Source organism: Nipponia nippon, unplaced genomic scaffold (genome assembly GCF_047370975.1).
Source record: "Nipponia nippon isolate SJK-2023a ecotype South Korea unplaced genomic scaffold, ASM4737097v1 scaffold_9, whole genome shotgun sequence".
Classification (NCBI taxonomy): Eukaryota; Metazoa; Chordata; class Aves; order Pelecaniformes; family Threskiornithidae; genus Nipponia; species Nipponia nippon.
In genome coordinates, this window is record NW_028262413.1 from 31,557,915 (window position 1) to 31,584,205 (window position 26,291).

General features: G+C 38.4%; 1 protein-coding gene across 1 annotated transcript in view; it reads right to left on the bottom strand.

Annotated features, from left to right (window-relative positions):
* Window positions 1-1,488: 1,488 nt before the first annotated feature.
* KLF13 (KLF transcription factor 13) overlaps window positions 1,489-26,291 on the bottom strand; it is a 37,077-nt gene continuing 12,274 nt past the window's right edge. Inside the window, exon 2 of the mRNA XM_009469691.2 lies at window positions 1,489-7,134. Within this exon, the coding sequence (XP_009467966.2) occupies window positions 6,842-7,134 (293 nt within the window). The 3' untranslated portion in view covers window positions 1,489-6,841. The remainder of the gene's footprint in view (window positions 7,135-26,291) is intronic.

The following is a 26,291-nucleotide window of genomic DNA, read 5'->3' on the forward strand; positions in this document are numbered from 1 at the left end:
ACTGGGTAGCAGCAGAGGTTACACGTCACACCCTTTCTATAGCAACAAACTAGCAAAAAGCAACTGGACTTCTAAAGCAGCTGCCTAGCCTGTCTGCCCAAGGGCGAAACTTGAACGAAGAATTGTGAATGAGGTGAGAGGACATCCGAGGAAGCATGAAGGGAAAGACTGCCAGGGGTAGGGTGATGTTAGCTACTTCAGTGGATCTGAAATGGAAGAAGTTCAACAGACAGACTGATACACAGCTTCCTGCAAGGAAGCTTCAATTCACTTGGGTATTAGATGGTTTACCAGGACTTTTGCTAGAGGATTCTCACTACCTGAATGCTTCAGAGAATCCTCTGTCTGGGATTTCCCAATTATAACACAGACATTGAGAATAAGCAGTGAGAGGCCATGTCACGCTAATGTTAGTAGAAAAGAATGAAATGAACCTGTGGTTTTCTGCTGGACAGAAGCATTTTGTCTTCTGTTCCAGTGAGGGTTCACTAATAAAGAGTCAGGGCTATCCATTGCATGCCCAAAGAGTATGTTATTTGCAGATAACGAGCCCTTAAATACTGTATTAACATAGTTAAGCATTTATGTGATTTAACTAGTTCCTCTGTGTAAGTTACAAAATAGCAGTCGATCATAGACAGATACAGATGTACAAGCTAACAGGTGCACGGTCAGAGATAATGAATAGAACTGACAGTTCAACACTGTAATGAATACATGGGGAAACCTGCTATTAAAGATAATGGCTCTCCAAGTTACTTGCTCATGACCCCTGTACAAGAAAATGTGCTAATTTTAAAGTAATTCCCACAACTGCCCCTAGCTTAGCAAGGATATTTTAGCTTTCATCTTTCAACAGTAGTCCACTGTTTTAAATTATTTTTGCAATCAGTTATAATGTTCTGTAGGCACATATTCATTATAGGGCACAAAATTGTTTTCCTGGGGGTGTGGTGTTACTTTCAAAGGAGGATAAAGGCATACATCTGCCGTTGCCTCATGTCTTTGAGAAAGTCGCTCAAATCTCTTGTGTTTCAATTTTCTCATCTTTAAAATTAGGAAAGAACATTTCAGGGTGCTGTGAGATTAAATTATGACTGTTTTGATATGGCATTGCCACTTGTGGAGATGGTATCAGAAATTTGCAAAGAACTGGGCTTTGAAAGAAAGGATGGTTGACTCTCTGACCTTTAGGTCATGCATATTAATCCCATAACCATCTTGTAAAGAAAAACACAGTATATACCAGCTTTGAGAAAGGAGTTTCCCTATGCAACTATAAAATAAAGCAGAGAAGAGTACAAAACAAACATCACAGAAACTTTCTGTTAATGTTTAAAAAAAAAACAACATTTTAAACAATAGCACTGGGTGAAATTTAAACAAAGATATCAAACAAGATATCAAGCCTCAAACAAAAAGCGAAAATATTAACAATTGATGCTTTTTAACTGATACATAGGGAAGGAAATGAAGAGAAACCAAATATTTCATAGTTAAAGTTTTATTTTGGAAAATGTAAACGTCACTAACCATGCATACAAGTTAAGACGATATTTTACAGTTGTTAATTTTCTTCCTTTTTCCTTTTTTTTTCCTTTTTTATTGTTGTTGCGTAGGACATTATCACAATATATAATCTATGCCGTACAAAATACATAAAATGTTACAGCAGAGCAAGAGTAGATGAACATATAACTGTACAACTGTAATACTTCAATGTAGTGATTTAAAGAGTTGGAAAGTGACCCATGGAAGCATTCATGTGCTGCTGATAAAACTGTACAAGTGAAGATGACACCAGTAACATTATAGTTCACCCAAGCTGGAAATATATATGTAAACACATGCACACTTACTGGCATACATATCCTCTGTCACCCACACAGGCATGTGCTTGTGAAAAAGCACGTGCCTGCACACACGCATCCCCCAGAATGCATATATACACAAGTAACTGCAGCTGTAACCAGAGATGAAACTCAACCACAAATCTCAAAAAAAAACCAGGTTCAAACTTTCCAAATGCAATGGCATTTGGATATAGGATTTTGGTTCAGACTCACCACTAATTATAATGAAATGGATACCTATTTTTGCTCTGTAGACATCCCTTCATTATTTGATGTGTAGTACATACACACTGCTGTGTATTTATGTATACACACATGTACTAGACAAGATACACATATATACCTATTTATATATATGTGCATATGCTTATATAAATCCATATATATAAATATTTATATATATATATATATATATATAAAACCCCTATACCAGTGGATGGGCTTTTGCATTCTATATTCTGGCTTACGGGGTAAACAAGTATAATTCCGTTATTTTCTTCTGCCTAAGGCTATAGCTTTATCCCCCAAAGAGTTAAAAATACAGATGTTCATCATTCCATTCACTGACATAGACGATATGTTAGCACCCAATGCACAAACAGATCGTGGGATGGAGTAAAAGAGCACCTGAAAGTCAGTTTGTAGGCATCACCTGATGAAATTAGTAAATCAAATGGCAATGAAGAGGCAAGCTTTAAGTATGCGGAGTTCATTTTCCTTGTTCTTTCTTCACAAACCATGTTTCCCAAAACAATGATGCACTTCACACAGTACAAATTCTAGAACTCATGGCAAAGAACTGGAGAAAAGCAGTTGTGAATGTGAATAGCTACAAATGTGTAAGCTCCTCACACAGACTTTTACTGCCTGGCTGCATGAAACATGGAAAGTGCTGAACATCTGGATAGTAGGTAATGAGGCTTTAAAGGTGTACAGAGGCTCTCATAGCTAAAAGTTATAGCAAGGGTTAATGCAGTAAAGAGGGTAGGATACATATAGGATGTTACCATCAAACAGAGGCTTCTGATGACTTGTTATAAATATATACCTTTGCAGTTAAATGGAAACAGATACTATGCATATATTATAAAAGCAAAGAACAACTAATTTGCAGATATAAACAATTCTCACAATAAAATCTAGCTGCCAGGAGTTTGCCGGAACTGCTTTCTAAGAAGCAGGATGAAAACTGAATTCATGTGGCCATTGATGCACTTTAGGCCTTTGCACAGATGAAGTTAATGGAAGGGGTGAATGAGTTTCTAAGAGCATCTTTAGTCTCAGTTGAGTGGCAGTAGTGAAGTGATGATTTTAACTTGCACCCATTCCCTTTAGCAAGGCAGTTAAGCTCAGCTCTTACAGAGGAAGCTATAATCATGGCTGGGGAAAAACAAACTTTCAGGGCTTTCTTAATAAACCTGTTGTTATATTCTGAAATTAAAAGAAAAAAAATCAGGGCAATTTTGTAGTTTGTGGGGATTCACCTCAACAGGAAAGGAGGAGGCAGATGCACCCTGCTCCAAATGGAGGACTGTGAAGAAATCTGCACCTTGCCAGAGCAGTATTTCCTGGGAGTGCAATGTTTGTTGCTATGCCAGGAGACTGTTTTAGGTTACACCTCTGGGTGAAACAACAAAAGGGTAAAATTCTGAGGTTAGTTTGGATAAGCACCCAGATTTCAAAACATAATTTGAGCTGTTCAGACTTCTCATATCTGCAAAACTCAGGAGGAACAATCACGAGAATGGGAGTCTTATGACCTTGCTGGTGCTTCTGCTTCTTTTCTAGCATCTAGCAGATGCTAGAAAACCCCAAACACTCTCTTTCCATATGAAAATATCAAGAAAAGTTTTGTTCACATTCAGTTTTGGAAACTACTAGTGGTTTGGAATTCATCATTTTATCTTAAAGCTATCATGTATTAAACATTTAATGGAAATATTTGAAACTCCAGCTTGGATATTAAAACACAGTAATTTGCCAGCCTAACACACTTTGAGGTATTTACAGCTAAGATGTAAAAAAAAAAAGTTTTAATGACAAATTTCAGAAAATTTCCTGAAAGTGTAGCTATGTTGGCTATATATAGTCTAATAGCCTTCTCATTAGATGAACTGGCTGAACTGGCAATTCGACTTTGAACCTTTTTTTTTTTTCCCCCCCGCTTAACCTTGGAGAATTATTAGTAATCTCTATGAGGAATACACATAAAATGCTTAGTTTACTGTTTGAGTTAAAGATTACATAGTTCTTGTGTCACTCAGAATAGGTTGTCCCATAATCTTTATATCCCATCATCTCAATGCTAATAAAACCTGGTGCAAATATTCTTTCTCCAGGCTATTAAGACAACTTGTTCGTAATGCACCTACTGATTCATGCTGAATTATTATGCCCTAAATAAATGACTGGAGTGGTTCCTCCTTTGCTAAAGATTAAATGATGCTCTTGTTGGAAAAGATGATTTTACAACAAACTGAACTTAGAACGTGAAGCCTATGATTTTTGCTGATACTTAGTTCTCCTTTTGATTTTGGTGTGTGTCGTCCCCCCCATCCCTCTATTAAGGTATAATGATAATGCGAAACGTGTTTATGACTTGTTTCGAAGTATGTGCACAAGACACAGCTGACCTGTAGAATTCCTTTAGCTAGGTATCTTAAATGCCTCTACTAACTACAGCACAAGAGCACTTCTAGCAGTCACAGAAACGACTGGAATGTGAATTTCTGTTACCTGAATTGTATGAAGTTGTTAAAATTATGTAGATGAGTAGATGAGATTTAAAAAACAAAAAAGCAAAAAAGAAAAGAGGAAATCTGTGGAGGCAAACAGATCTGGCTTTCCCCTAACTCACAGTGGTTAGGCAACTCATCACACAAACTCAACAATATTTGTCATCTTGCCAAAAAACCTTACGATGTTCTTCCATTTTCTGTGAAATGAAACAGTAGAATTGTGCCTCGCATGACTTCCAATTCAAAAGGGGAAAAATGTGATTTTATAGAGTTGAAATCTGAAGCAAATGAACATGAAAAAAATACTGAAATGTCTGCACTTTGAACTGTCTTTAAGTATTTATCCATACAACTAATAAGATGCGTAACATTAGGAATAATGTAAATATTATGGAAGTACCTATGAAACTACTTGGAAATCTATATTAGCCTGTCACAGTTAATATACAGTACAATAAAAACTTGCAAAATAGGATCAATGCAAAGCAGCAAGAAAGATACAGGTTCATTTGGAATGTGGAGGCATTCACTTGATATCAAACGGCAGCTTTGGCATAGAGTTTCTTTTCACCATGCTACACTTAACTGCATTTATACCCTACAGTAAAAACAAGAAAACCCCAAAAATTCCAGAATCAAAGGAACCTGATTTTATAATATGCACCATCAGACCTAGCCAAACCAAGGAAAGTGTATTTGCTGCTAATGAGGTCTCCAGTACATCACAATGCTCCTGGTCTTTTGCTGCATCTTCTACCATGTAAAACATAAAAATCTACCTCCTAGTGCTCTATCTAGTGTCAAATATTTGAAAGTTATTGAAAACTAGCCAAGATTCCCTTTTTGTTATTAAGCAGTTATTCAGAAATGAGAGCACCTTACTTTATGCTGGTATGTGTATTTTTGAGAAACTTGTAGTAGTGCTGAGCTAAAATGTAATTTTATTTTAAAACTTAAAAATGCATATTTTATTTTTCCAGTCAGAAGATATCTTATGATTTTCACTTCCTTTATCAGCAACCACGATTGTGATGCAACAGGATACAGAAACTATGTCTTAGCCAATTTGTCTTGCTAAGATACAGCTGTACAGTAGGTAGGTACCTTGATAAAAGTTTTGATGGGCATTGGTTCAGCTATGCTATTTCCATAGTTCCTTTAAAAAAAAAAAAAGGACAAAAGAATAAAGAATAAAGAAAATTGTTCAAGTCAGTGTGGTTTGATTTGAATATTCTGTTGGTCCCATACTGAACAGGCAGTGCAGAGAGCTTAACAACTTGGGCAGAGTGATGACAGAATGCCTCAAGATTCCATGCCACCTTGCAATAAAATGTTACCCAGTGTAAATATGTTTCCTCGTGATGTAGGTTATTTACTTAAGGCATCTTGTTTAGAATTTTTTCTCAGAATTTTATCTAGCATGAAACAAACAAACAAACAAGTTTATCAACCTCACAGAGATTTTTGCAATAGGAAGTTGGTTTTGGAGCATCTTCAGCATGAAGTGAAAAGATGGCTTGCTACCAAAAGCAGAGGGCAGCTTGAAGAAAGACACGACTCCTGTCTGGACACTCCCCAATGTAGGTATATAATCAGGAAAACATACAATGGAAGAGTCTGGTACTACATTCCAGTACTGGTTTGGGTTTTGTATTGTTTGTTTGTTTTTTTTATTTTTTCCCCAGTGTGTGAAGGAATCTAACAAAAAGCTTCTGAGTGCAAATATATTTACAGAGTAAGGCTGCGGTTAGGGTGTGTCTTCATTGTAATTATTGTGTAACATAAATATCCATCCCTGAGAAAGGAGAAGGGGGACACAATCCAACACAGTTGATTTGTAAGTGTATGTATGCTCATGTTGTGCAATCTGGTCTTACAAAACTACTTTGACACCTGAGGTGAATTAAGTGGGGTTTTTTTCTTTTTTTAGATTTTCTCCTTTTTTTATAAAGAATAATCAAGAGGATCTGTAAATGGTTGCAAAATGTATGAAATATTGAGACAGCAGGAGTCACAAAGTGGAACATTTAAGTCTGTCTGTCCATGAGGTTAGAATAGCCACTTGTGTGGTTGGATAAAGAAAATTTGACTGGAGATTGCAGTGGGAGGCAGCTATTTACTGATTTAAAAAAAAAAGGGGGGGGGGCGGGACTGAGGAGGGGAAGCGACAGAGTTTTTTAAATGTGTGCAACACAAACAACTCCACGTTAGGTATTAGAGGCAAAGTGCTGACATCCAGTGCAGGTAGGTCTATGGGGAACTGGCAGGGCTAATCGTTGGACTTGAGGCATCTGAGCGGCTGTAGTCACTGACAGACCCTGTTCTTGAGCTGCTTCCACTTCGCCTCTTGAGCATGCTTGGGTGGAAATTGGCATGGCGACGAGCATGCTTTGTCAGATGGTCGCTGCGCATGAAGCGTTTCTCACAGAGAGGACAGCTGAACTTCTTTTCTCCAGTGTGAGTGCGGTAATGGCGGGCCAGCTCATCAGAGCGAGCAAACTTCTTGTTACATCCTTGCCAGTTGCATTCAAAAGGCCGTTCACCTGCAGGAAGCAAACATGGCATGATTAGAAGGGATAGCAATATCTTCCATGTTTTTTTATATGCAAAAGTTAGAATAAAAAGGTTGGGAGCAAGGTAGTGCCACTTGGCACTAACTGGATGGAGAAGGTGTTACTCTGCCAGAGAGGAGGCCACTGTGGTATTCTAACCCATTAAAAAGTACTGTAAGTCAAACTAGTGATACCTTATTTGATAACTGGATCTTCAGGGATGCTGGGCTCCTGATCCTTTCATGGATATCACATTTCATATCTCTTGTAGTCCGCTGGACTTTACTTCTGGACTTTGACAATATCTGTACTGAGCTCTGTAGAATATTCACTCTCAGAATATTCACTGTCCCTATGTCTGTCTGACTCAATGTTGAAGCTCAGGAGGTGTGATGAAGTCTCTCTCTTCAGCTATTTAAAAACAATTATGGTGAAAATGCAAAATGGCAATTTTGAGGCACTCGATGCGAGGCTCTCACCTTGTATTCTCCACAGCCATGCCTGTTTTTCCTGCATTTGCTGCAAGGTACTACAGTTTCTCTTGTTCACTGCCTTAGGTCTCATTTAGAATTGAGGCAGGGAGCACTGTATTTCAACTAGGTAAATGTGCCACATTGAAGGTAGCAGCCTTCCATCAATAGCTAACCTAAAACCCATGACCTATTACGCTTAAGGTAGGACCACTGACCAGTGAGCTCAAAGAAATAGCAGTCTGGTGACCTGCTGCACTTCTCAACAGATCTCAGACGTGGGAAACATCTCTCACAGGGACAGATGCTCGTGCCATTGCATGGCTGTGCTGGAGGTCTGCACTTGGGCACTGTGGTGAGCACAGATGTGCAGCCTGAGAAGCTTGAGCACTGGAGGTGAGCACAGGTTGCAGACAGAAGTAGCGTTGTTGGGTAGATGGGTATCTGGAATATACTCCCAGCTTCACCACTGGTGTGCTGCATAGCCTTGGGCAACTTGTACTATTTGTTTCCATCCTTAGTTTCTCTATTTGTTAAAAATGAAACAATCAAATCACGAAATGTGCTGTCTACTACTTCTGTATATTGGTTTGGTTCTTACTGAGTCTGAACATCGCATATTCTTTATTTGTTACTAATCTAGAACATCTTATTCTTTTGTGACTACACGACTTAGCATTTTTTGTAGTTGTAATTTTTATAACTTCCTGCTTGCACTAATCTTAATCTTTCTAATGCTGAATAGCCAGTTCAAGAGGCCCAGAGAGCTATAAAAATCCTGTGCCAAAATAAGAAACAAAAGTTCTCCACACACTACAGCAAATAGGAAATATATAAATAAATTAGCCTCCTGGAGACATTCAATACACTTTAACAAAAATTGTCTGATAGCAAAATTGACCCCAGCCAGCCTTCAATCTAACCAGCCAATAATCTGTTTTAAATTCACAGATTTGGCCATAACATGTATCTCCAGGATCTACTTAGGGGGCACCTGCTCAGAAAAAGAGATTTGTAGATTCTTTTTCCCTCTGTTTATGAAGCCTCTGAAATACTTCAGCCAAATCTCAAATAGTGTCTCAATGAACAGACATGCAATTCTTTTTTTTAATAGGACTTTGTTCAAGAACATGGAGAAAGCGAGTGTCCCTGATGTTTCCTTGATTATTTAGGAGAAAGACCAAGGCTCATTAGACCAATTCTTCTCAAACACATTTTGTGGATTTCATCAGTTACACCTATAACTACAATGCATAATGCAGTGGTTGTATCTGTACACAAGGGAGATTTTCATATGGCGAACCATGAACACCACCTCCTAAACGATCTGCAAAAGGCGGCTAAGACAAACAGGACTGCTTTCAGTTGGCTTCCCCTGAACTAAAGCCTAAAAAACTTAGGGCCCCACTAACTTTTTTAAGACTAAAAACAGCCCCAGCTGGTTTAATGGATATAGTTTTGTCGCTTAAAAACCTCATGCAAATCCATTCAATGTCCTCCTCAGCCTTCTCCTGCAAACTGTCAGGGACTCATCTCTCAGTCTGCTTATAGAAATGTGAAACAAATGGGAAACAAATATATTTTGGCTATGTTTGTCATGTATCCAGTCATTTGTTGTTAGATACGCTCCTGCCTGTGGTGGGACATGCCAGTCATCCCTGTTGTGTGACCAGATTCACTAGTCTTCTCCCTATGTTTTGGTCATACGACAGATATACTTCTATGGGGACTTTGGGACCTTGGGAAAGAAGGGCAATGAGACATAGTCTGACAGCTGGATCTGGCCTGCAGAATCAAAGTTTCTCATCCCTGAGCTATGGCATCTTTTTTGGTAAGGCAATGGCCTTTGGATGCTTCTGTTGCCCAAGTTAATTTTCTCTGTGTTTGTTTTCATTACAAATGGTGTCAGCAAATGTTCTTCACTAGAAAGACTGTCCCATGAAATGACTGCTTTCAGACAAGGAAGGTAAGAGTTAACATGCAATGTTTTGCTTCTGTTGTTGACAGCACAAAGAAAATGGTACCTTTTCTGCTGATTAGTTAGCATGGCATCAGCTGCTCTATTCTATGTCTAGCATTTGGTAGCCAGCAGTAGGCACGACAGTCCAGTTCCTAATGAGAGAAGAGGTTCTGGAGCGGGATTGTGGAAGATCTGTGTTACCCAGCACTAACAGTCAGGTGCTGAAGGTATGAGAATATTCAGGTTCCTACTCACCTGCCTGATTTGATGTTGATGATGGTGGTGATGATTTGGGTGCTAAGCCAAAGAAATGTGGCCTTTCTTCCATTATTTCTGTACTGTCCCCTGTTCTCCTCTTTCCTAGAAACTATTTTTTGCCCTCAGTCCTCTCTAGTCTTGATTTGGTATCTTCTTGGTAGTTCCCTTTAAGTTTCTCGGCCAAGTGGTTTTCCCCTCCATGTACTCTCTGACAGCTGGCACCACTCTAGTAGTGGTAGTAAGTTCTCTAGAGTGCTTCTCAGCTTTGTTGAGGTTTAGCAATACCTACTCAAAGAAAAGCTGTATTGTGAGGAAATGCTGGATGCCTTGCATGAAGATACGAGAGTCATTATTGTTCATAAAAAATTAGTACACATTCTGGAACAAAGTTGCTGCGGGGTATTAATTAAGACAAGACCTAGCTGCTGCTCCAAAACCACATGTGGAAATTCACAGTTTGTCATCAGTCTCATCTCTTAAACAGAAGGGATGTGGTTTCCTGTGCAGGTAAGTTATGTAAATGTCCTTTTACTGGCAGTAAAGCAATGAACAGAATGAGAGATTATATTAATTGATTGCCTAATCTCATTAGGGAACATGCAGCCACAGTACAACTTTCTTGCATAAGCAGTAACCCATGGACATGTTGTACTCAACAAAGAGCTTTCACCATTAAAGTGGCTGTACACAACACAATAAAGATTTTGAGCTCCATCTCAGGCAATGCTGAAGTCAGAATTTTACCTTTATACAATGACTGCAGAATTTGATCCTATAAATTAATGTGGAAATGTTATCAAATATCTTAAATTCGGCAGGAAACATGTCAAGCATGTGAATGTGTATATTGAGAGTCTTAACGCTATGCCTTGGCAGCGGCAGTATTTTTGTGCATTATGAGCATTACTAGCACGTCCCAAAGAGAGGTAAGTGTCCAGAAGATAAAGATGCTTGAAAATAAAGGAATCAAAAAGCAGCTCAGGCTTCTTTACTCCTCAGAGAGGTAGGCAAGAGATGCCTTTAAAAGATAAGGAATATTGTAATTTTTTTTTTTTCCAATTTTAAATAGGTTTGGATTTCCATGTTCCAAATCCCACTAAACTGTAACCTCTCTAGCTCCTCTGCCTGAGCACATGACAACACATAACTTGTGTTTAGAGTTACACAAGCTGATGGAAAAACATCACATTCGAGAACTCAATTCAACTGATCTTAACTGAAAGTTACACAAGCAAGAACATTTTTGGCTTCCTCCTGAACTCCACCCAGTCCAAAGAAAAAAAATGTGTGTAAAGCTGCATTAAGAAACTTGCAGTGCTCACTGAGTAAAAGCGCGTGAGATCTGCAGGTGCACCGACTTCTGAATTCATTTCAGTGGCGCAGACCTAGCTACTCATGCTGCTTATTGTCTGCCAGAGCAGATCGCCAAAGGAACTGTAGAGTTGCCTGGGCTATAGAAACAGCATTAAAAAAATGCATCTCTCTTCTCTCTTGCTGGAAGGAATTCAGAAGCAAGTAGAGCCAGCCTGTTCTTATGATATTATATAGAGGTCCTTTGTATTATTCTGTATTTGTCAATCATTATATATATTGAGGCAACTATATGTAGTTATGGGAAACAAAAACTAAACAGATGGTGGAACCAGATCTGATGTCTACTGAGCTTGATTTGTATCACACTTTTAGTGCACTCTTGACTTTACCCCAATCCACCTATAGTTTTAAGGACTCCTTTCCTATACAGTGACACTCCTGTACAGACCCTGGAGTAACCTGCTTCCTGTTTCACCAGTTCATCTGTATAACATCCAGCATTTGAAGAGCAATAAAAATGACACTAAGTACTGCGTAGGCCTGAGCATGCTTACAAAGTAACCTACTGATGACTGAAATGCCAAAACAGGTTGAGACACCTGTGATACCAGCCATTTTCAGAATGACAATGCGAAGATTAGGCAATTGTACCTGAACCATTTGAAATGTGATATCCACTGCCGTACAGATTAGAGTATTATTAAGTCAAACCACACACTGGGGGCTATTTTTTCAATTTAACTCATGTAGGAGCTCTGCACATTATCTTCAAGCATATGCCAAGGCCATGCAGTAACAAAGAAATTTGTATTCTGGGAATTCCACAAGTGCCTGCAAAACCAGAAACAGTAAGCCAGAAACACTTTTCTGTGATCTTTAATCTGTTCTGCTGCTTTGCAGAACAGCATGGTATGATGTTATGAAAACAGATTAGAAACCTGAACATGCCACTGTGTGCTATTCTTGTATTTCTACATTTTCATATACATAATTAAGGGTATATTTGGAAACATGGATCAGCAGGCTGGGTGGGGAGGATGAGGGGCAGACAGTTAAATAGAGATGTGACTGAAGCAGCCTTCCTCCAAGAGAGGAAATGCTATCCTGGGAAAAAACATTCAGCCAAGCAGACTATGTTTCTTGAGACTGGCTGTTATTTAAAAAAAAAGAGAAAAGGTCATCCTTCAATAGCACAGATATGTATTTACGAATATTTTCATTTTTGTTATTCTCATGTTCATAAACAAGCCCTTTTGCATAGCCAAAAAACAAGCCCTTAACCTTCTGAGTGCAAGAGAGAGAATAATGCACAGCTTTGATGTCAGACAAACGGTGGTTTCTTTATCGAGTATTTAAAAAGGGATCAAAAAATTCCAAAGCCTCACAATTCCAAATTCATATAAATTGAAACCAGTTAGTTTAAAATTAATGATTTTGGGGGTGACATCTCATAACCAAACAAGCTAAATGCAATCATGTTTTTTGTATCTGCTTTTGTGTGTCTGTCTAACAGCTTTTGAATGTCTCGGCTACCTTCGACCATATCTAACAGAGGTAGTGAATTCAGCAACATTAAGCTTGACTAGTTCCAGGAAAATGAGGAAGCTTTAGTAATGTTCTCCGTGAAAAGAAAAGTTACAGGGTGAATCTGACTGTCACTAGACACCAGAAACCCAATATGAGAGTGGGGTATGAATGCCTAAATCCAAGAAAAGCTTCAGTCAGAGTTCACACATTATTAGACACTGGGACATAACGCTCCCCCAAGCCCCTAGGACACACAGCAACAAGGAGCTAGGTTGAATTAGTACCTGCTAACGTGTTCCTGCTATTTCCATTATCTGTGATGTGACCTTTTTTTAGGAACTGGAGTTCTGAGATTTCCAGCAGGCATGGACCCAGGCATCAAGTACAACCTGACTTTGAAGTGTGGGCATCTTTATTTTAATCTTAACAAATCCAGTCATTAAATTGATAAATTATTGGATCATATGTTTTCTGCATGCACAGGAAACTACTACTGGGCAGGAGCTGCAACAGCTACCATAATATCCATTATTTAAATTCTTATTTATTTTTGTACCTTAACATTTTCATTGAGTTATTTAGACATATATGAATATTTCTTGAAAGGGGAATTTCCAAGTGGCAAATTTACATTTTAAGTGAATGTGTGTTACCGTTTGCTCTGGAAGTGCTTGTATTGCTCCATCTGGGAGCACAGATTACACCATGTGACTTAGCTGTATAACCACAGCTAACTAGAACAACTCAAATAGCAAAGGATGAACCCATGTTCAGATACTATAATAATGGCTACAATGCCAGAGAAATGTAAGTAGTGCAAAATTCCTCCCCTAGCCTTAACCACAGTCGGGTCTGCCCAAAACCCAAAATAACTGATTTGGTATGTTCCATGCAGCTATCTGGTCCTTCTTAAAAATATTACCACTCACTTTCACCATAATGGAAACAACCTTTTTTTTTTTTTTTTTTTAAACAGATTACATTCTATCAGTTATATTCTAGGCCTTTATTTCAAACCTGTTCAATAATGTCAGCCAGATCTTAAATCTCAGTTTATAATAATTTTAGCTACTTTACTGTATTTTTATCAGCCACATTTGCTTCTCTCTTGTCAAGGCAGAATCATTCTAGCCTTTTTAGGCTTTTTTTTTTTTTTCAGGATACTCCATCACATAATCTTTCTGTTGTCTAAAATATGCATTCAATGGCTTTACTGAATCCCTTTTCAAACTGGGATGCCCAGGCTGAACTGCTGTGTCTGTGTGAGTTTCTATAGCTTAGCACTTTTAAAATACTGATGTTTTTTATCCTGCATTTTTGCACAGTGAATTAAGAATCTGAAATTTGAACCTGTTATCTTTGCCAAGTCATTTTCTGCCTACCACGTTAAGTTGTGTTTGACTCCTGTTTAGTTCTCACTTTATCTCTGCTGAAGTGCATCACTGTGTGTTCAGTACATTAAGCTCTTGTGTTCCACTCCCAGCTGAAGCCTCGTTCCACACCGGTTCACACAAGCAACCAGTAAGTAGCTGAAAGTTATGTTGCAGGATCTGGAAAATAAATCTTAAAGCAAATTGGCTTTAAAATGAAATGGCCATAAATTTAATAAAAAGAAATATTGCTACATCCTTTGCTAAGGTTTTGAATGAAACAGTGAAATAAAGGCTAGAGCTATGTGGATAATTTATTTTCTGCTCAATTGAAAAATTAAAAAAAAAAAATTTGAACTGCAGAAGAATTCAGCAAACCACGAAGCCCATAGTGCTTTTATTTTTGGTTGACCAAAATGTTTTACTTCTTTCAGGGTGTTCTTTTGTAACACTATTTTAATTCCTTTAGCTTTGGGGACAATTTTCAACACAATGACAATGTTAATCTCAAATGAAACGCAGAAACACACTATCACAACTTCTCTGAATTAAAAAAAATCAGCCTATTTGCTGAGTTTAACTGACATATAGTTCTCTTCTTCATAAAAGGCTATTTGTCAATGAACAACTGTTTGACAAAAATATAGTTTCTATAGTTCTTACTAATAAAGAAATGCAAAGTTATTAATATTCTTCATTAACATTTTCAGGCAGCTTTCCCTCCATGAAGATTAAATGCCTGACGTTTTTATTAGGTGACTAACTGGAGACCTCATCTTCTATGGGAAACAATTTCATCTGTGCTTTCAACTTCCACTGGAGTCCCCGTGTTTATAAGCACAATAGATTTTCAAAAACAGCCAACAAGGGTAGGCTAACCAGCCAAGTATAAGGACCATGAAAGTCTATCCTCCCCTTTGTAGAAAAATCTTGGAATAGATTTTAGATCTATGCTGAGAATGTGACTGAGAATATGCCCTCTATCATTGCAGCGTGGCCCAAGGAGTCTTAGGTGATTCCCTACAGCATCTTAAGTACAAGAAACTTATTTTCCAGTGTTATGCTAAGCTGCTTTGGTTTCCTTTTACATTTTGTCCTCCTGAGTAATTTTTCAAACTGTTGGTAAGTAATGGAGCCCTGCAGAACACCGTGTCTGTTTCGAGATCTCCCTTCAAAAAGTACAAAGATGCACTACTGGCATGGCAAAGAAGCAACCAACCCAAAGTCCATGCCAGAAAAACCAAGGATATTTTCCAAACATAGATTTTTATTATCTTCTCTGGACTGATATAGAGTGTTACAGTTCCATGGATACAGAGTGAGTTGTATTTGGTTTTCTTCTCTCTAGCTACGTTTACAGTGTAGGCTCGCTCTCTCTGCTAGAGAGTACTCCAAAAATTAGGTAATCCTGCTGGGCAACTGAGAAATTAAATTATTTCCCATCGATTGAAGACCATTAAAAAGTCATAAAAAACCCTTTAGGAATTCCACAGTTTGAAGTTCACATCTGTGTCTGTAGACCTGAGCACTGAGAGCCTGACACTACTTGTTTTACTGCACCCTTGTACTAAGATACATAACACTTGTCATTGCTAATATTAGGCTTTCTCCTCTCTAGTTTGTCACTTCCTTGTTTCTGAAGAGTTCACGCTTTATCTCTTCTCGCTTCCTTACACAACCCCTCCCTGTCTTGTATGTTCCTTCCTCTTTTGAAACTACCAAAAAATCAGTTGCACTAGGCCAGGGACTTGTGAAGCTCTGAAGTCAATTATACAGACTACATCAAAACCGGGACTGTGTGAACATACTTACATTTTTGTGTGTTAAATATGTCAAAGAGTTTTTCTCTTGAAACACAATCAGATACAAAATCTCTAAGGTGAGCTTAGCCTTCAAGATTCCTTCCTTTTATGATTGGGTCTAGATATATAGACACAAATCTTTGAAATACATCCTCTTTATTAGAAGTAACAGAAGTATTTAAAGCTACTTTAGCAAATGCTGAATTAGCTGAATAAAGCGTTGAACTAAAGGTGCTTGTATAACTTTCTGAATAATTAATTAAGCTAGTCATATGCTCATCACTTAGGTAAGAATGTTTGCATCTGATGACTCAATTTGATGCATCAGTAGAATCCAGTGGAATAGAAAAGCCACCAGAAAGACAACTCTGAAACTAAAGGCTGAGAAAGTGAGAGAACAGAGATACATGTAAAACACTCCTATGGCTTAGAGATTCCTCATGATTCTTCTAACCAAGGGTCACAGGCTATCTGCAACGACTGGCAAAATGAAGGGAGTTCATTTAGTGAAGGGAGATGAGGGCATCCTTGTCCTCCCCAGCTTCCCATCATAAAACTGCTAGAAGCCATGACAAGAAGGTAAAGAAACAATATTCTTGTTGGTATCTCAGGCACTGAAATTTAGCAAAACAGCTCTAAATAATATCTTTATACATATACTGCTGTGATTCCATGAAAATATTTAATGCGTAATACCTGATTCTCTCCTTTCTCTTCATTGTAAGTTATTTCTAACAGTAAGACACAGGTGATGCCTTTGAATATGCTAATCATCTGTGAAACAGCAAGGTTGTATGTCAGCATTGTTTACCTATTTGAAAAATACATACTACGTGAACTATTCAGCACATCCACCACAGCACTCTGCATGATAGGGTTTCACAGCAAGGCTACCTCTATTCCATGCCAGTCTTCCTTGCCCAAAGCTCCAAACTGTTTCTTTCACATATAATGAGGTTATATTCTTGCCTCTCCAAGCAGATGATGATTGTATAATCCACATACATCTTCATTTGCTTTGTGCCTAAGCTTGTAGAGAATGCTCTCATTTAAAAAATAGTTATTAATATATTGCTTTCTTTAGTCAGAGCTGTGTTGTGTTTGAGGTTGTAGATAAGGTTAGTTGCAAACTAGAGAGGAAATAGATGGCGGTAAAGTATGGTGTCAGACAAATGTTACCATTCCAGTCTTTTTTCTCACTCGTCTGAAATGTAGCATAGTTAAAAGGAACGGGAGAGTGAGAGAGGAGTGAAAGAGACAATAGGAAAGGGCCTGCAGGTGAAATTCTGTGGCCTTACAGTAAAGTCAGCCCATGTGGTTGCAAAGTGTGCCCCTGGCCACTTCTAGAACTATAAATCATAGCAGTCTCAATGAAAACTCTCCTGGAGCAAATACTCTAAGTTTGAACTAGGAACTCAATATCACTTGTACCATTTATACCATGTCTTTAGTATGCATTGATTAGCTGCTGTAAATGCCGCTTGGCTTCACCCTTCTTACTGCAGAGATGAAAGGAAGGAGGAATCCTCTCTAGCCTAGGTCAGTGAACAAAACAAGCTTCCATCTCTTCCATTTCCTGACCCGACGTAGTGCTGTATGTTGTACACTTGAAGGCCAGGATGCCTCAGTAAGCTGGACATTGGGTTTGGTATTTACCCCTTCGCTTTTTGTGATGTTCCTAGCAAAGTGTTTCTGGGGGTGTTACTGATCATATACAAATGCAGTAAGAGCAATTCTTTTTGGATGTAAATTTGCTCATTAATACCTTGGGTGTTCACGTCAGCCATGTCAGGTAAGAAAGAGATGCATATGTATGTTTTCTCTTCACAGAAGTATAATGAACATGAAAGATGTTCCCCACGTCTCAGAGGGCAGGTAAAGTTTTCTTTTGATGGCTAGAAAAAACAATGCACAACTTTGTGGTAGCAACTGTGTTACTGCTATATCTTCTAGATGGCCTTGTCAAAATCCACATACATTGTATTTCTCTTGACTGTTTTCTGTCGTATTTGCTGTAGTCTTGCTATGTGACTGCACTGACAGCATGTACACTTCAAATGGCCTATCTGTACAGCAATACATGTTAGTCTGTAAAATTGTGAGTAGTCAAAACTTCAGCTACCTCTTACAAAGGTAGGAATCTATCAGCCAGAAAAATGGTAATGATGTTACACGATTATACGAGATGGTGTTTACAATGCATGCAATTTCAAAGATAAGGTATAAATCTCCTTGCAGTTCTATATGGATTTATCATTGTGATCTAATGCTGTTCTTTTGTTGATTCTGTCTTAACTCTAAAGCTTAACATGCACCATTTCACTCTCTTTCCCAAAAGTTCTGACGCACAACCAAAATGGAGACCTTCCATCTAAGAAGGGAGGAACATCTGAGTCATTAGGATACCCATGAGGTTGGAAACTTATCCTACCTAGCGGGGACCACTTCCATGTCTAGGTGAGTGTGCAGACTCGAATGGACCCTGTCTGCTCCACAGGAATAACTTCTATCGATCGTGCTTCCATTAAGTGCAGTGCCTTTGTTTACATGGACTTTTGCCATACCCTATTATAAAACCAGCATTTTTTCCCTCTGCTGCTGGAATCTATGAGTAAACAATGCTCTTTTACTGAGTAAAGTCTGACAGGCCTAACTCTTGAAAAATGAAAGGCAACAGCCTCAGTATCAAAGAGCTTATGTTCTAAAATAACGCAAACTAAACGCTGAGTTTTCTGTCAAAGTTAAGCACCTGCAATTGCTGTATGTGATTTCTGTTCTGTAAGCCTAAAACTCTTACTGGGTCTCCTTATCTCTGAGGCATTAAATGTAAGACTAGTGCTCAGTAAAACAGCTGAAATGCCACTAATTTAAAAGAGCAGCAACTTCCACTTGATTTTGCCTCTCCTGTGGCTTGTTCCAGGAACGGAGATCAATAGCTGACCCTTTGACTTTGCACTTAAACACAAGATAATTAAACTGTGTTATGGTGAAATGATGAAGTGATTAATTCTGGGGAGAGGAAGATGTGTCTTAGCTATGTGTCATTTCCAAACCACACTGAACTGGGGACTCTGAGAGGGCAACTCTGGGGTACAGTAGCCCTTTAATTACTATATTTCCCTAATTTGTTCTACTCAGATCTATGAACGTAAGAAAGGAGGATGACTATTAAAACCTCTATTGTGAATAGAAAATAAATGAAAGAAACACCGTAAATAGAGCCTCTAAACACATCTGGGTATTACGGGTATTACTGAATGACAAAACTAAAAGATGGGGGATTTTCTTCCTCTTCCATTGGTCAATTACACTTTTTAATAAATGTACTTCAAAAGAATCCTGGGGTTGCAAAACCAAAAGATATAAGTGCTAATCGGCAAATCTGACCTGTTGCATCACTCCAGCAAAGGAATTTCAGCCTAGAATTCTTGCCTTGAGCCAAAAACTTGTTGTTTAAGGGGCTTTCTTCATTCCTTACATACAAAGCTTGTGTCTTCAACATAGGTCAGAGAAGTCTGCCCTCTTAAAACATAACAGAGACTAATATCAATGAAGGTATGTGGGATTTTGTTCTTCTTTTTCTGTCATGTTGATGAGCCAATTCAAACCTTTTAAAGTGACAAGGGACTAGAGAAGGGCTCTCCAAATGCATGTAATAATAAACACAGTGTTTTTATCAAATGAGTCCAGTTAAAACTTGAAAAGGAAAGTAATAATATGGACCTTGATGGATATATATGCTGGACTGAGATCTTGTTCAGTCATTTGCAGTCTCGTGTTACTTCTGTTCTAGCATACTAGCATGCTGATTTGTTGTCTGCTACAAGCTGATGATTGCGGCTGCACCACTCACCCTCTTTTAGAGCAAATAAGGTGATTAATGAAAATGTTATGCAGACAGCAACTGAAGCCAAGAAAGAAAACTCCTCAGACTTGATTCTCTCTCCTCCAGGAGGAAAAAAAAATCTTACCCATAGCTGACACAACTGAACCAAATGCGTCTACAGGGAATGTGTAGTTAAGGCACCAACAGAAACACAAGGTTTCCATTACAAACTGCTGTCTGGATCTTTCCTGTGCTACCTCAGAATTGCTCACTCTGTTACCCAGCCCACTCTGCAAACTCAAAACAGCTCCAGATTAGACATCTGACTGTTAGCAACTCCATGGGAGCTCTAAAGAGTATTACACTCCTTGGCATCCTGTCTTTCTCCAGCCCACTCTTACAGTGGAAAAAAAAGATTACATGCTCACTATAGGACACTTCTCCCTCTTCTTCCAGTCTGTGCTACCTGTTCTTGAAACCCAGGATTATATCCCAAAAGAGCTGACAGGCTAACTGTCAAGCCATTCATTCTCAAGGATGTGGTCTTTATATAGAGAAATTACATGCGTAGCAGAATTAACCAGTAGGTACTCATGGGTCAAATGGCAGGAACCAAAAATGCAACGTAATGACTTCTAAATGTCGTAACTGTTTCTTTGGAGATTCTCTTGTGAATGTATCTCCACAGATAACTGTGCTCCTTTTTTGATCAATGAGATGACCTATCTTTCCTCAGCCTTCAGTGCAGGACACAGGTTATTCCTTGCTCTTCTAACAACCCAAGGGTCTTCTCTCTCTACCTGGAAATGCTGTTATCTAGTCCTTGTTGGAAAATTCTAGTTAGCTTACTTAGATGGTCTTAAGTTTTAACTTATCTGAGTTTTGATCACTGTGAGAGGTAGGAACTTAGATCAAACCTAAAAACTTGAACCTGCCGATGCTTGTATTGCAAGATAGTTTGAAATCAAACCGAAACATCACAAACCACCCCTGTTTGTATGATGAACACACAAATGACCTCTGTAGTGGTTTAGGCTGCTTTCAATGAAAGTCTACCTCACAAATAATTTTTGTGGTGTCTTTCATAAAAAATTTGCATGGTAATGTTCCTGATCTCTGGTATAAGAATTGAAATGTTTTAAGTGGGAGAGCAATTAAATAGGTAATGACAAATTATATTCATCTGGTGTGAATTGTGGGTGAATTCATGCTGAAATTGTGAAACTTTGGCTCTATGAGCTTTACCCAGCACTTGCGTGAATAACTGCAAAGAAGGAATCATATGACCCCATGAATCAGTCTTTTCTCTGTTGACATATCAATGATTTTTTTATTATTCTATTCTACTAAAAACAGAAAAGTGCTTGTAAAAGCAAAGCTTATCAAATTAATGAAAGGTTGTCCTGCTATGCAAAATAACAGACTAAAGGTTTACTCATCTGAACTGAAACCTGTACTCTATTTATCTGAATTCTGGAAGATGTTGAATGTCATCTGCCTCCAACTGAAGTCCACATACTTTGGCATGAATAGACATTGTGGGTAAGTTACAACATTTTATGTGCACAGCATCTCCCAGGTTTTGGGGACAGGATAAGATTTCATTTTGCTAGAAGCCAAGCAAACAGAAGTTAGTAAAGTTGCCTTTGGCTCTAACTGTGAAATGTCTCTTTGTGAACTTTTGAACTGTTTAATCAACAACCTCACAGTAACACAGCATGCATGAAACATGGGACTTCAGCATTTTTAAGTACAGCTAAAGCTGTAAAGCTGAGTGAAAAATCTGATACTGAGAGTTTATTGCAACTGTATGGAGGACAGAGGGAGTGGGAATTTCCTTTTATTTTTATTCTCATTCTGGATGGATTGTTGTGCCAGAGAACAAGGTGGTGCTGAAGTAGTTTATGAGCAGCATCAGCCAATGACCATATGGAGCATCCAACTTCAGGGAACAGGCAGCTCTGGAAAGTAATTTTATGGGCTGATAATCAAGCAGTAAGTCTATTGCTTGACACCAGGCAGCTACCATTCAAGGCATGCATAAACCTATTGCATACACTTCAGAAAATCTTCTGCCCAGACTGTAAAGCTACACTTCCTGTTTAAACCAGGATTCAGGTTTTTGTTTTTAATAAAGGAATCAGATTCTATGATAACAGTTGTACTCATATTCTAATGTGCTCACTTTTAAAGCAGGTCAACTTTTTAGAAAAGACAATATTTGCAGTTCAACATTCAGCTCTTGCAAGTCTCATTTCTATATTCTATTCTGACAACACCTTCCCTGTTTATTTTGCATCTCCCCATCTAGCAGTCTCCTTCAACCACAGCTGTATGAAAAGAAAAAAAGAGCACCAGTTACATGGTCCTTTCTAGTTTCAGCTTGGTTTTCAGTCTTTTCTATGTGTTAATCCTTTAAAACTACAAATGTGTGTAAGCACACACACATCTAGGCCTCATTCTCAAATATAAGCAGAAAATAAATAAGAGAAGGTTTTCAACAATTATCACTCCTTATGTTGTCTTTTAAATTTGACTGTCTTAATGTTTTAATCACTGGAGTGAGCCTGTAGGGATGTACACCCAGTTCTCTGAAAAATCAGGCTTCTATCCAACGTCTCAAGCTGTTTCTGAAAGTATGCATTACCACCTTGGCCATATTCTACACAAAATAGAAATAAATGGTTATTAATGAGATGTTGCAAGGAGATTCCCTTAGCATTCCTCCTTAGATAGACTTGCCAAGCAACTTACCCCTAAGCCTGCAAGACTTCAGGCACCAACAAGTCACATAGAGGGGGGTATAACATGTGACAGAAGAGGCTGTTTTATTAGACTGCAACAGAGGAGCATCGCTGCTAGAGCACTGTTTCTCTGAGCATTAACACCCACAGTATAACACACCCTAGGTGCAGCTCAGCTCCCGCGATCTCTCCACGTTTTATGATCATTTTGCAGGACAGCTGGTTGCAGGTTCACTAGGGAGTCTAGCCTCACCAGCTGTGTCTGACGTGTGGGGTCATGGCGTAGGAGAGAGGCCATGGTGAGTGCTGGAAATGAATGAATGAAGTACGTGGCTGTGGAGGAGTACAAGTCAGGAGCCAATTATCTGAGTATGACTCTGGATGTGAAATGTAACTGAAAAGCTAAGATCTTAAGTAGAACACAGACATATTTCAAAGACAGCTTTGTCAAGGGTATCTTTGTATAGATAATTTTGAAAACACCTCTCTCTACTTTTGAAGTGACTATCTCATCATGTACTCACATACAGAAATCAACTGGATTCCTTTTTTCAAAAGGAAATACTACTTTCAATACTCTCCTTTTTCAAAATAGAAATGAAAGGAACATCTTTACTATTTTGAAATATATGAAATTATACATATATACAAGCATGGCCTCTTTATCAACTCTAACTCTGTTTTCCCCTTGCATGCTGTGCCCATGTCTTCATTGCTTGCCTACACAGAACAGTCTAGGGTTAAAACCAGTTATGTCTCGCTACAGAATGTGGTTTATACATATGAATCATGCTAGAAGGGCTGCCTAGCAGCCACCATTTTCTCTACAAGCACTTTAAAAGCCTCTTGACATGCAAACAATTTGACTGTGTGAGGGATTCCTTAGTTCTGAATTCTACAGGTCACACATCTCATGTAAAAATGCAGTTGCGGTAAAGGTAGACGAGTTGTAGACGGAAGATCCCTATTACTTGCCAAAACATAAATTACTAGTGCCTCAGACACTTTTATTCATGCTCTGCTACACTACGTTTAAGAAGTGAGCAGGTCTGCTCTCTAATAGGTCTGCTCTTTTGGGTGAGGAGAGGAAACCTGCTGGCCTTTCTTGGCTTTTTGAGATGGTGCACCGGTTCCTTGTGTATGCAGGACATTAGTTGACCACACTTTGCATGCCCAAAGCAGAGGGGCTAATGAAATACTCTGCAAAATATAGGATTTTACTGTGGCCAAAGATTTTTCAGGAGAAGCTTCCTGTGATGGAAAAGTTCTGTGAAACATAATAGGAAATGCACATTATTTTGAACTATTACTATGAAATTCTAAAAGATATCCCTGCCATGTAAGTCTGCAGGCTAGCTCCAAAACCCTATGCAGAGGACATAATTTTTACTTTGAAAAAGATCATAAAAGTTCCCAGCTGTTCTTATTTCCATTTGGACTCTTGGTCAATCTAGTCTTAACTCTGGGAACTACAAAATTATTTGAACCTGACTTCCTGTCCATATTCCTAGCTCCTGCTGAGCACAACCCTGGCAGCCATGAGGGGTCTCGGGCTGGGATTCAGGAATTGCAGTATGCAGAGCTATAAGGTTCATAAACTTGAGTAATCAGGAGGTTCTGTTACAACAGACTGGCTGTAAATAAGCCCAAAGAAAACAGGAACTGCAACTTCATGAGTTGTGTTGTATCCTGACTTAGCTTCAGGGATTGAGATGATTCAACTATTGCTGTTGCAGCTTGACAGCGCCAAACAGGACAGTTTATTATCATTCCTACAAAAGTTGTGATGCACAAAGTACTTTGACCTTGAATTTCAGCCAATTCTTTGAAACTTGTTTCTATTTTCTTTCAAAAAGTTTTTATAGCTCAAGTTTAGGATTGTTACTCTTTGTGAATAATGGACAAATAAGAGAAAATCTTGGTCTCAGGAAAAATGATATATCATTACACTGCACACAAACAACTATGTGTTTACCATTTTTTGCAGAAGATACATAACCCCAGCACTGTAAAGTTGTATACACAATGCTGTCTGCACGCTCATAGATGCACATTTGTAAATCACCTTTTCAGTGTAACCTCTTTGTTCTGTTACTCAAGGCTGTAAATGCTGTTAAGAGAATAAATTCACCAGTCTGGGTGAGGCAGCTAGGTCCTGTTCCCATGCCATAATACATGGGAGAAGCAACTGGACACAAGGAATGTCCACAACGAAAGTAACACAGAAGTTGGAAGGATTAGAGTTGATTATTCACTGATGACTGCTGTGTCAGTGGAGTTCTGTACAGATGGTAACGCAACTGTGTTTTATAATCAGAAGAGTCAAACACAAGCTTGACTCAGGAACTTAGGACTGTTTATATATATATATATAAAAATTAGATACTAAAAAACCCAAAGGTGGTCTGATTTCCAAGTGAAAAACAGTTGTGCAGTGGAAGTTACTGTTATTCTTACTGTGTTTGTCCTTGAAAGTGCAACGAATGTACGCAAATGAAAAGTGTGCTAACACAATCATTTCTTCATAAAGGGAACACCACAGAACTTGCAGAGCACCCATGAGAAACTTGCAGCCTCTTTACAACTACTTAGTTGAGAAAACAGTTATGCAGTAACTCGGATTTCTTTGCAAATGATAGTGGAGCTCAGTTCCTCCAAAGCATTCAAAGAAGAAAAACTATCAATATCAATATCAATCACATCAGTTCCTTGCCTTTCTGCAAGAAATTAGTCTAAACATCTAAGAAAGCAATTTTTATGCTAACACCAGAAAAACCGCAGTTTATATCAAATGAGTTTGAGTCTCTTGCAAACAAGTGGTCATATCCAGTTTATGGTGTATATGTATAATACAGAAATGTAAAGTGTAACTTGGATGTTTCCAAGGGTACACTATAAACAAGACCAGAGTTGGCTCATGAAAAGAAACTTTAAGCAAACATATGCACAGAAGTTCAGCACAGGTGTCATATCCTTTTCCAAAATAATTAGTCTGTAACTCACACACAAGTGCTAACCTTAGCAGCACAAAGCAGGGTATGGACAATGTATCCTCAGAAGGTATAGCTACTTTTCCAAGAATTCATTACAAAAGCAAAGCACCAGCCAGATAGCATTCTCTCAGATGTTGTTTGTAACCTATTAGATTCTTAATGACAAAAAATAAATTTTAGTAATTTTTGCCTCAGTGACAAAAAATAATCTAGTGATTTGTACATTCAAAAGGGAGTAGTCTATTGCACACAAAAGCTGAATTATGTTCCTATTAACCATCTATAAGAACACCAGTCAAGATAAGGACAGAAGAAGAGAAGGATTCTTTCACTGAGAAGTTTGGTGTTAGACTGACAGGGGGAAAAGCACTCAAATCCTTATTATCCTGTCAAGCATAGTGAAAGAGCTAAACTATGACTTTTCTTTTTTATGTTATAGAGCCCTAAAACTTTGAGGAATTAACAGCAGCCTACTAAACAATCTCATTGTAAATGATGGGGAAAAGAAAAGGAAGTATCAAGTCAAAGATGTAGGTTTAAAATAGCGTATCATTACAGAGATGATCTTGGTTTGATAAGGTCAGTGATATTGTTTTCTACAGAGGAAACACCGCTCAAAAAAATCCCATGCAGAAATGCAGAGAAAACAGGTGAGTTCTACGTGGCTTTTCACCAGTAAGCAATGTTAGCAAAAAAGTATCTAAAAATGAATAGCCCTTCACCATCCAGGATCTCATGGTATGAGTCAGGTGAGAGTTTACACTTGGAGAGAAAAGATATGTTTGCTTAGTCCACACCGCTTACCAGAAACATTGGTCAATTCTACATACTGAAGCTAGGATAAGAAACAGAATGACAAAATGTTCTGTTCTTTTTTTTTTTTT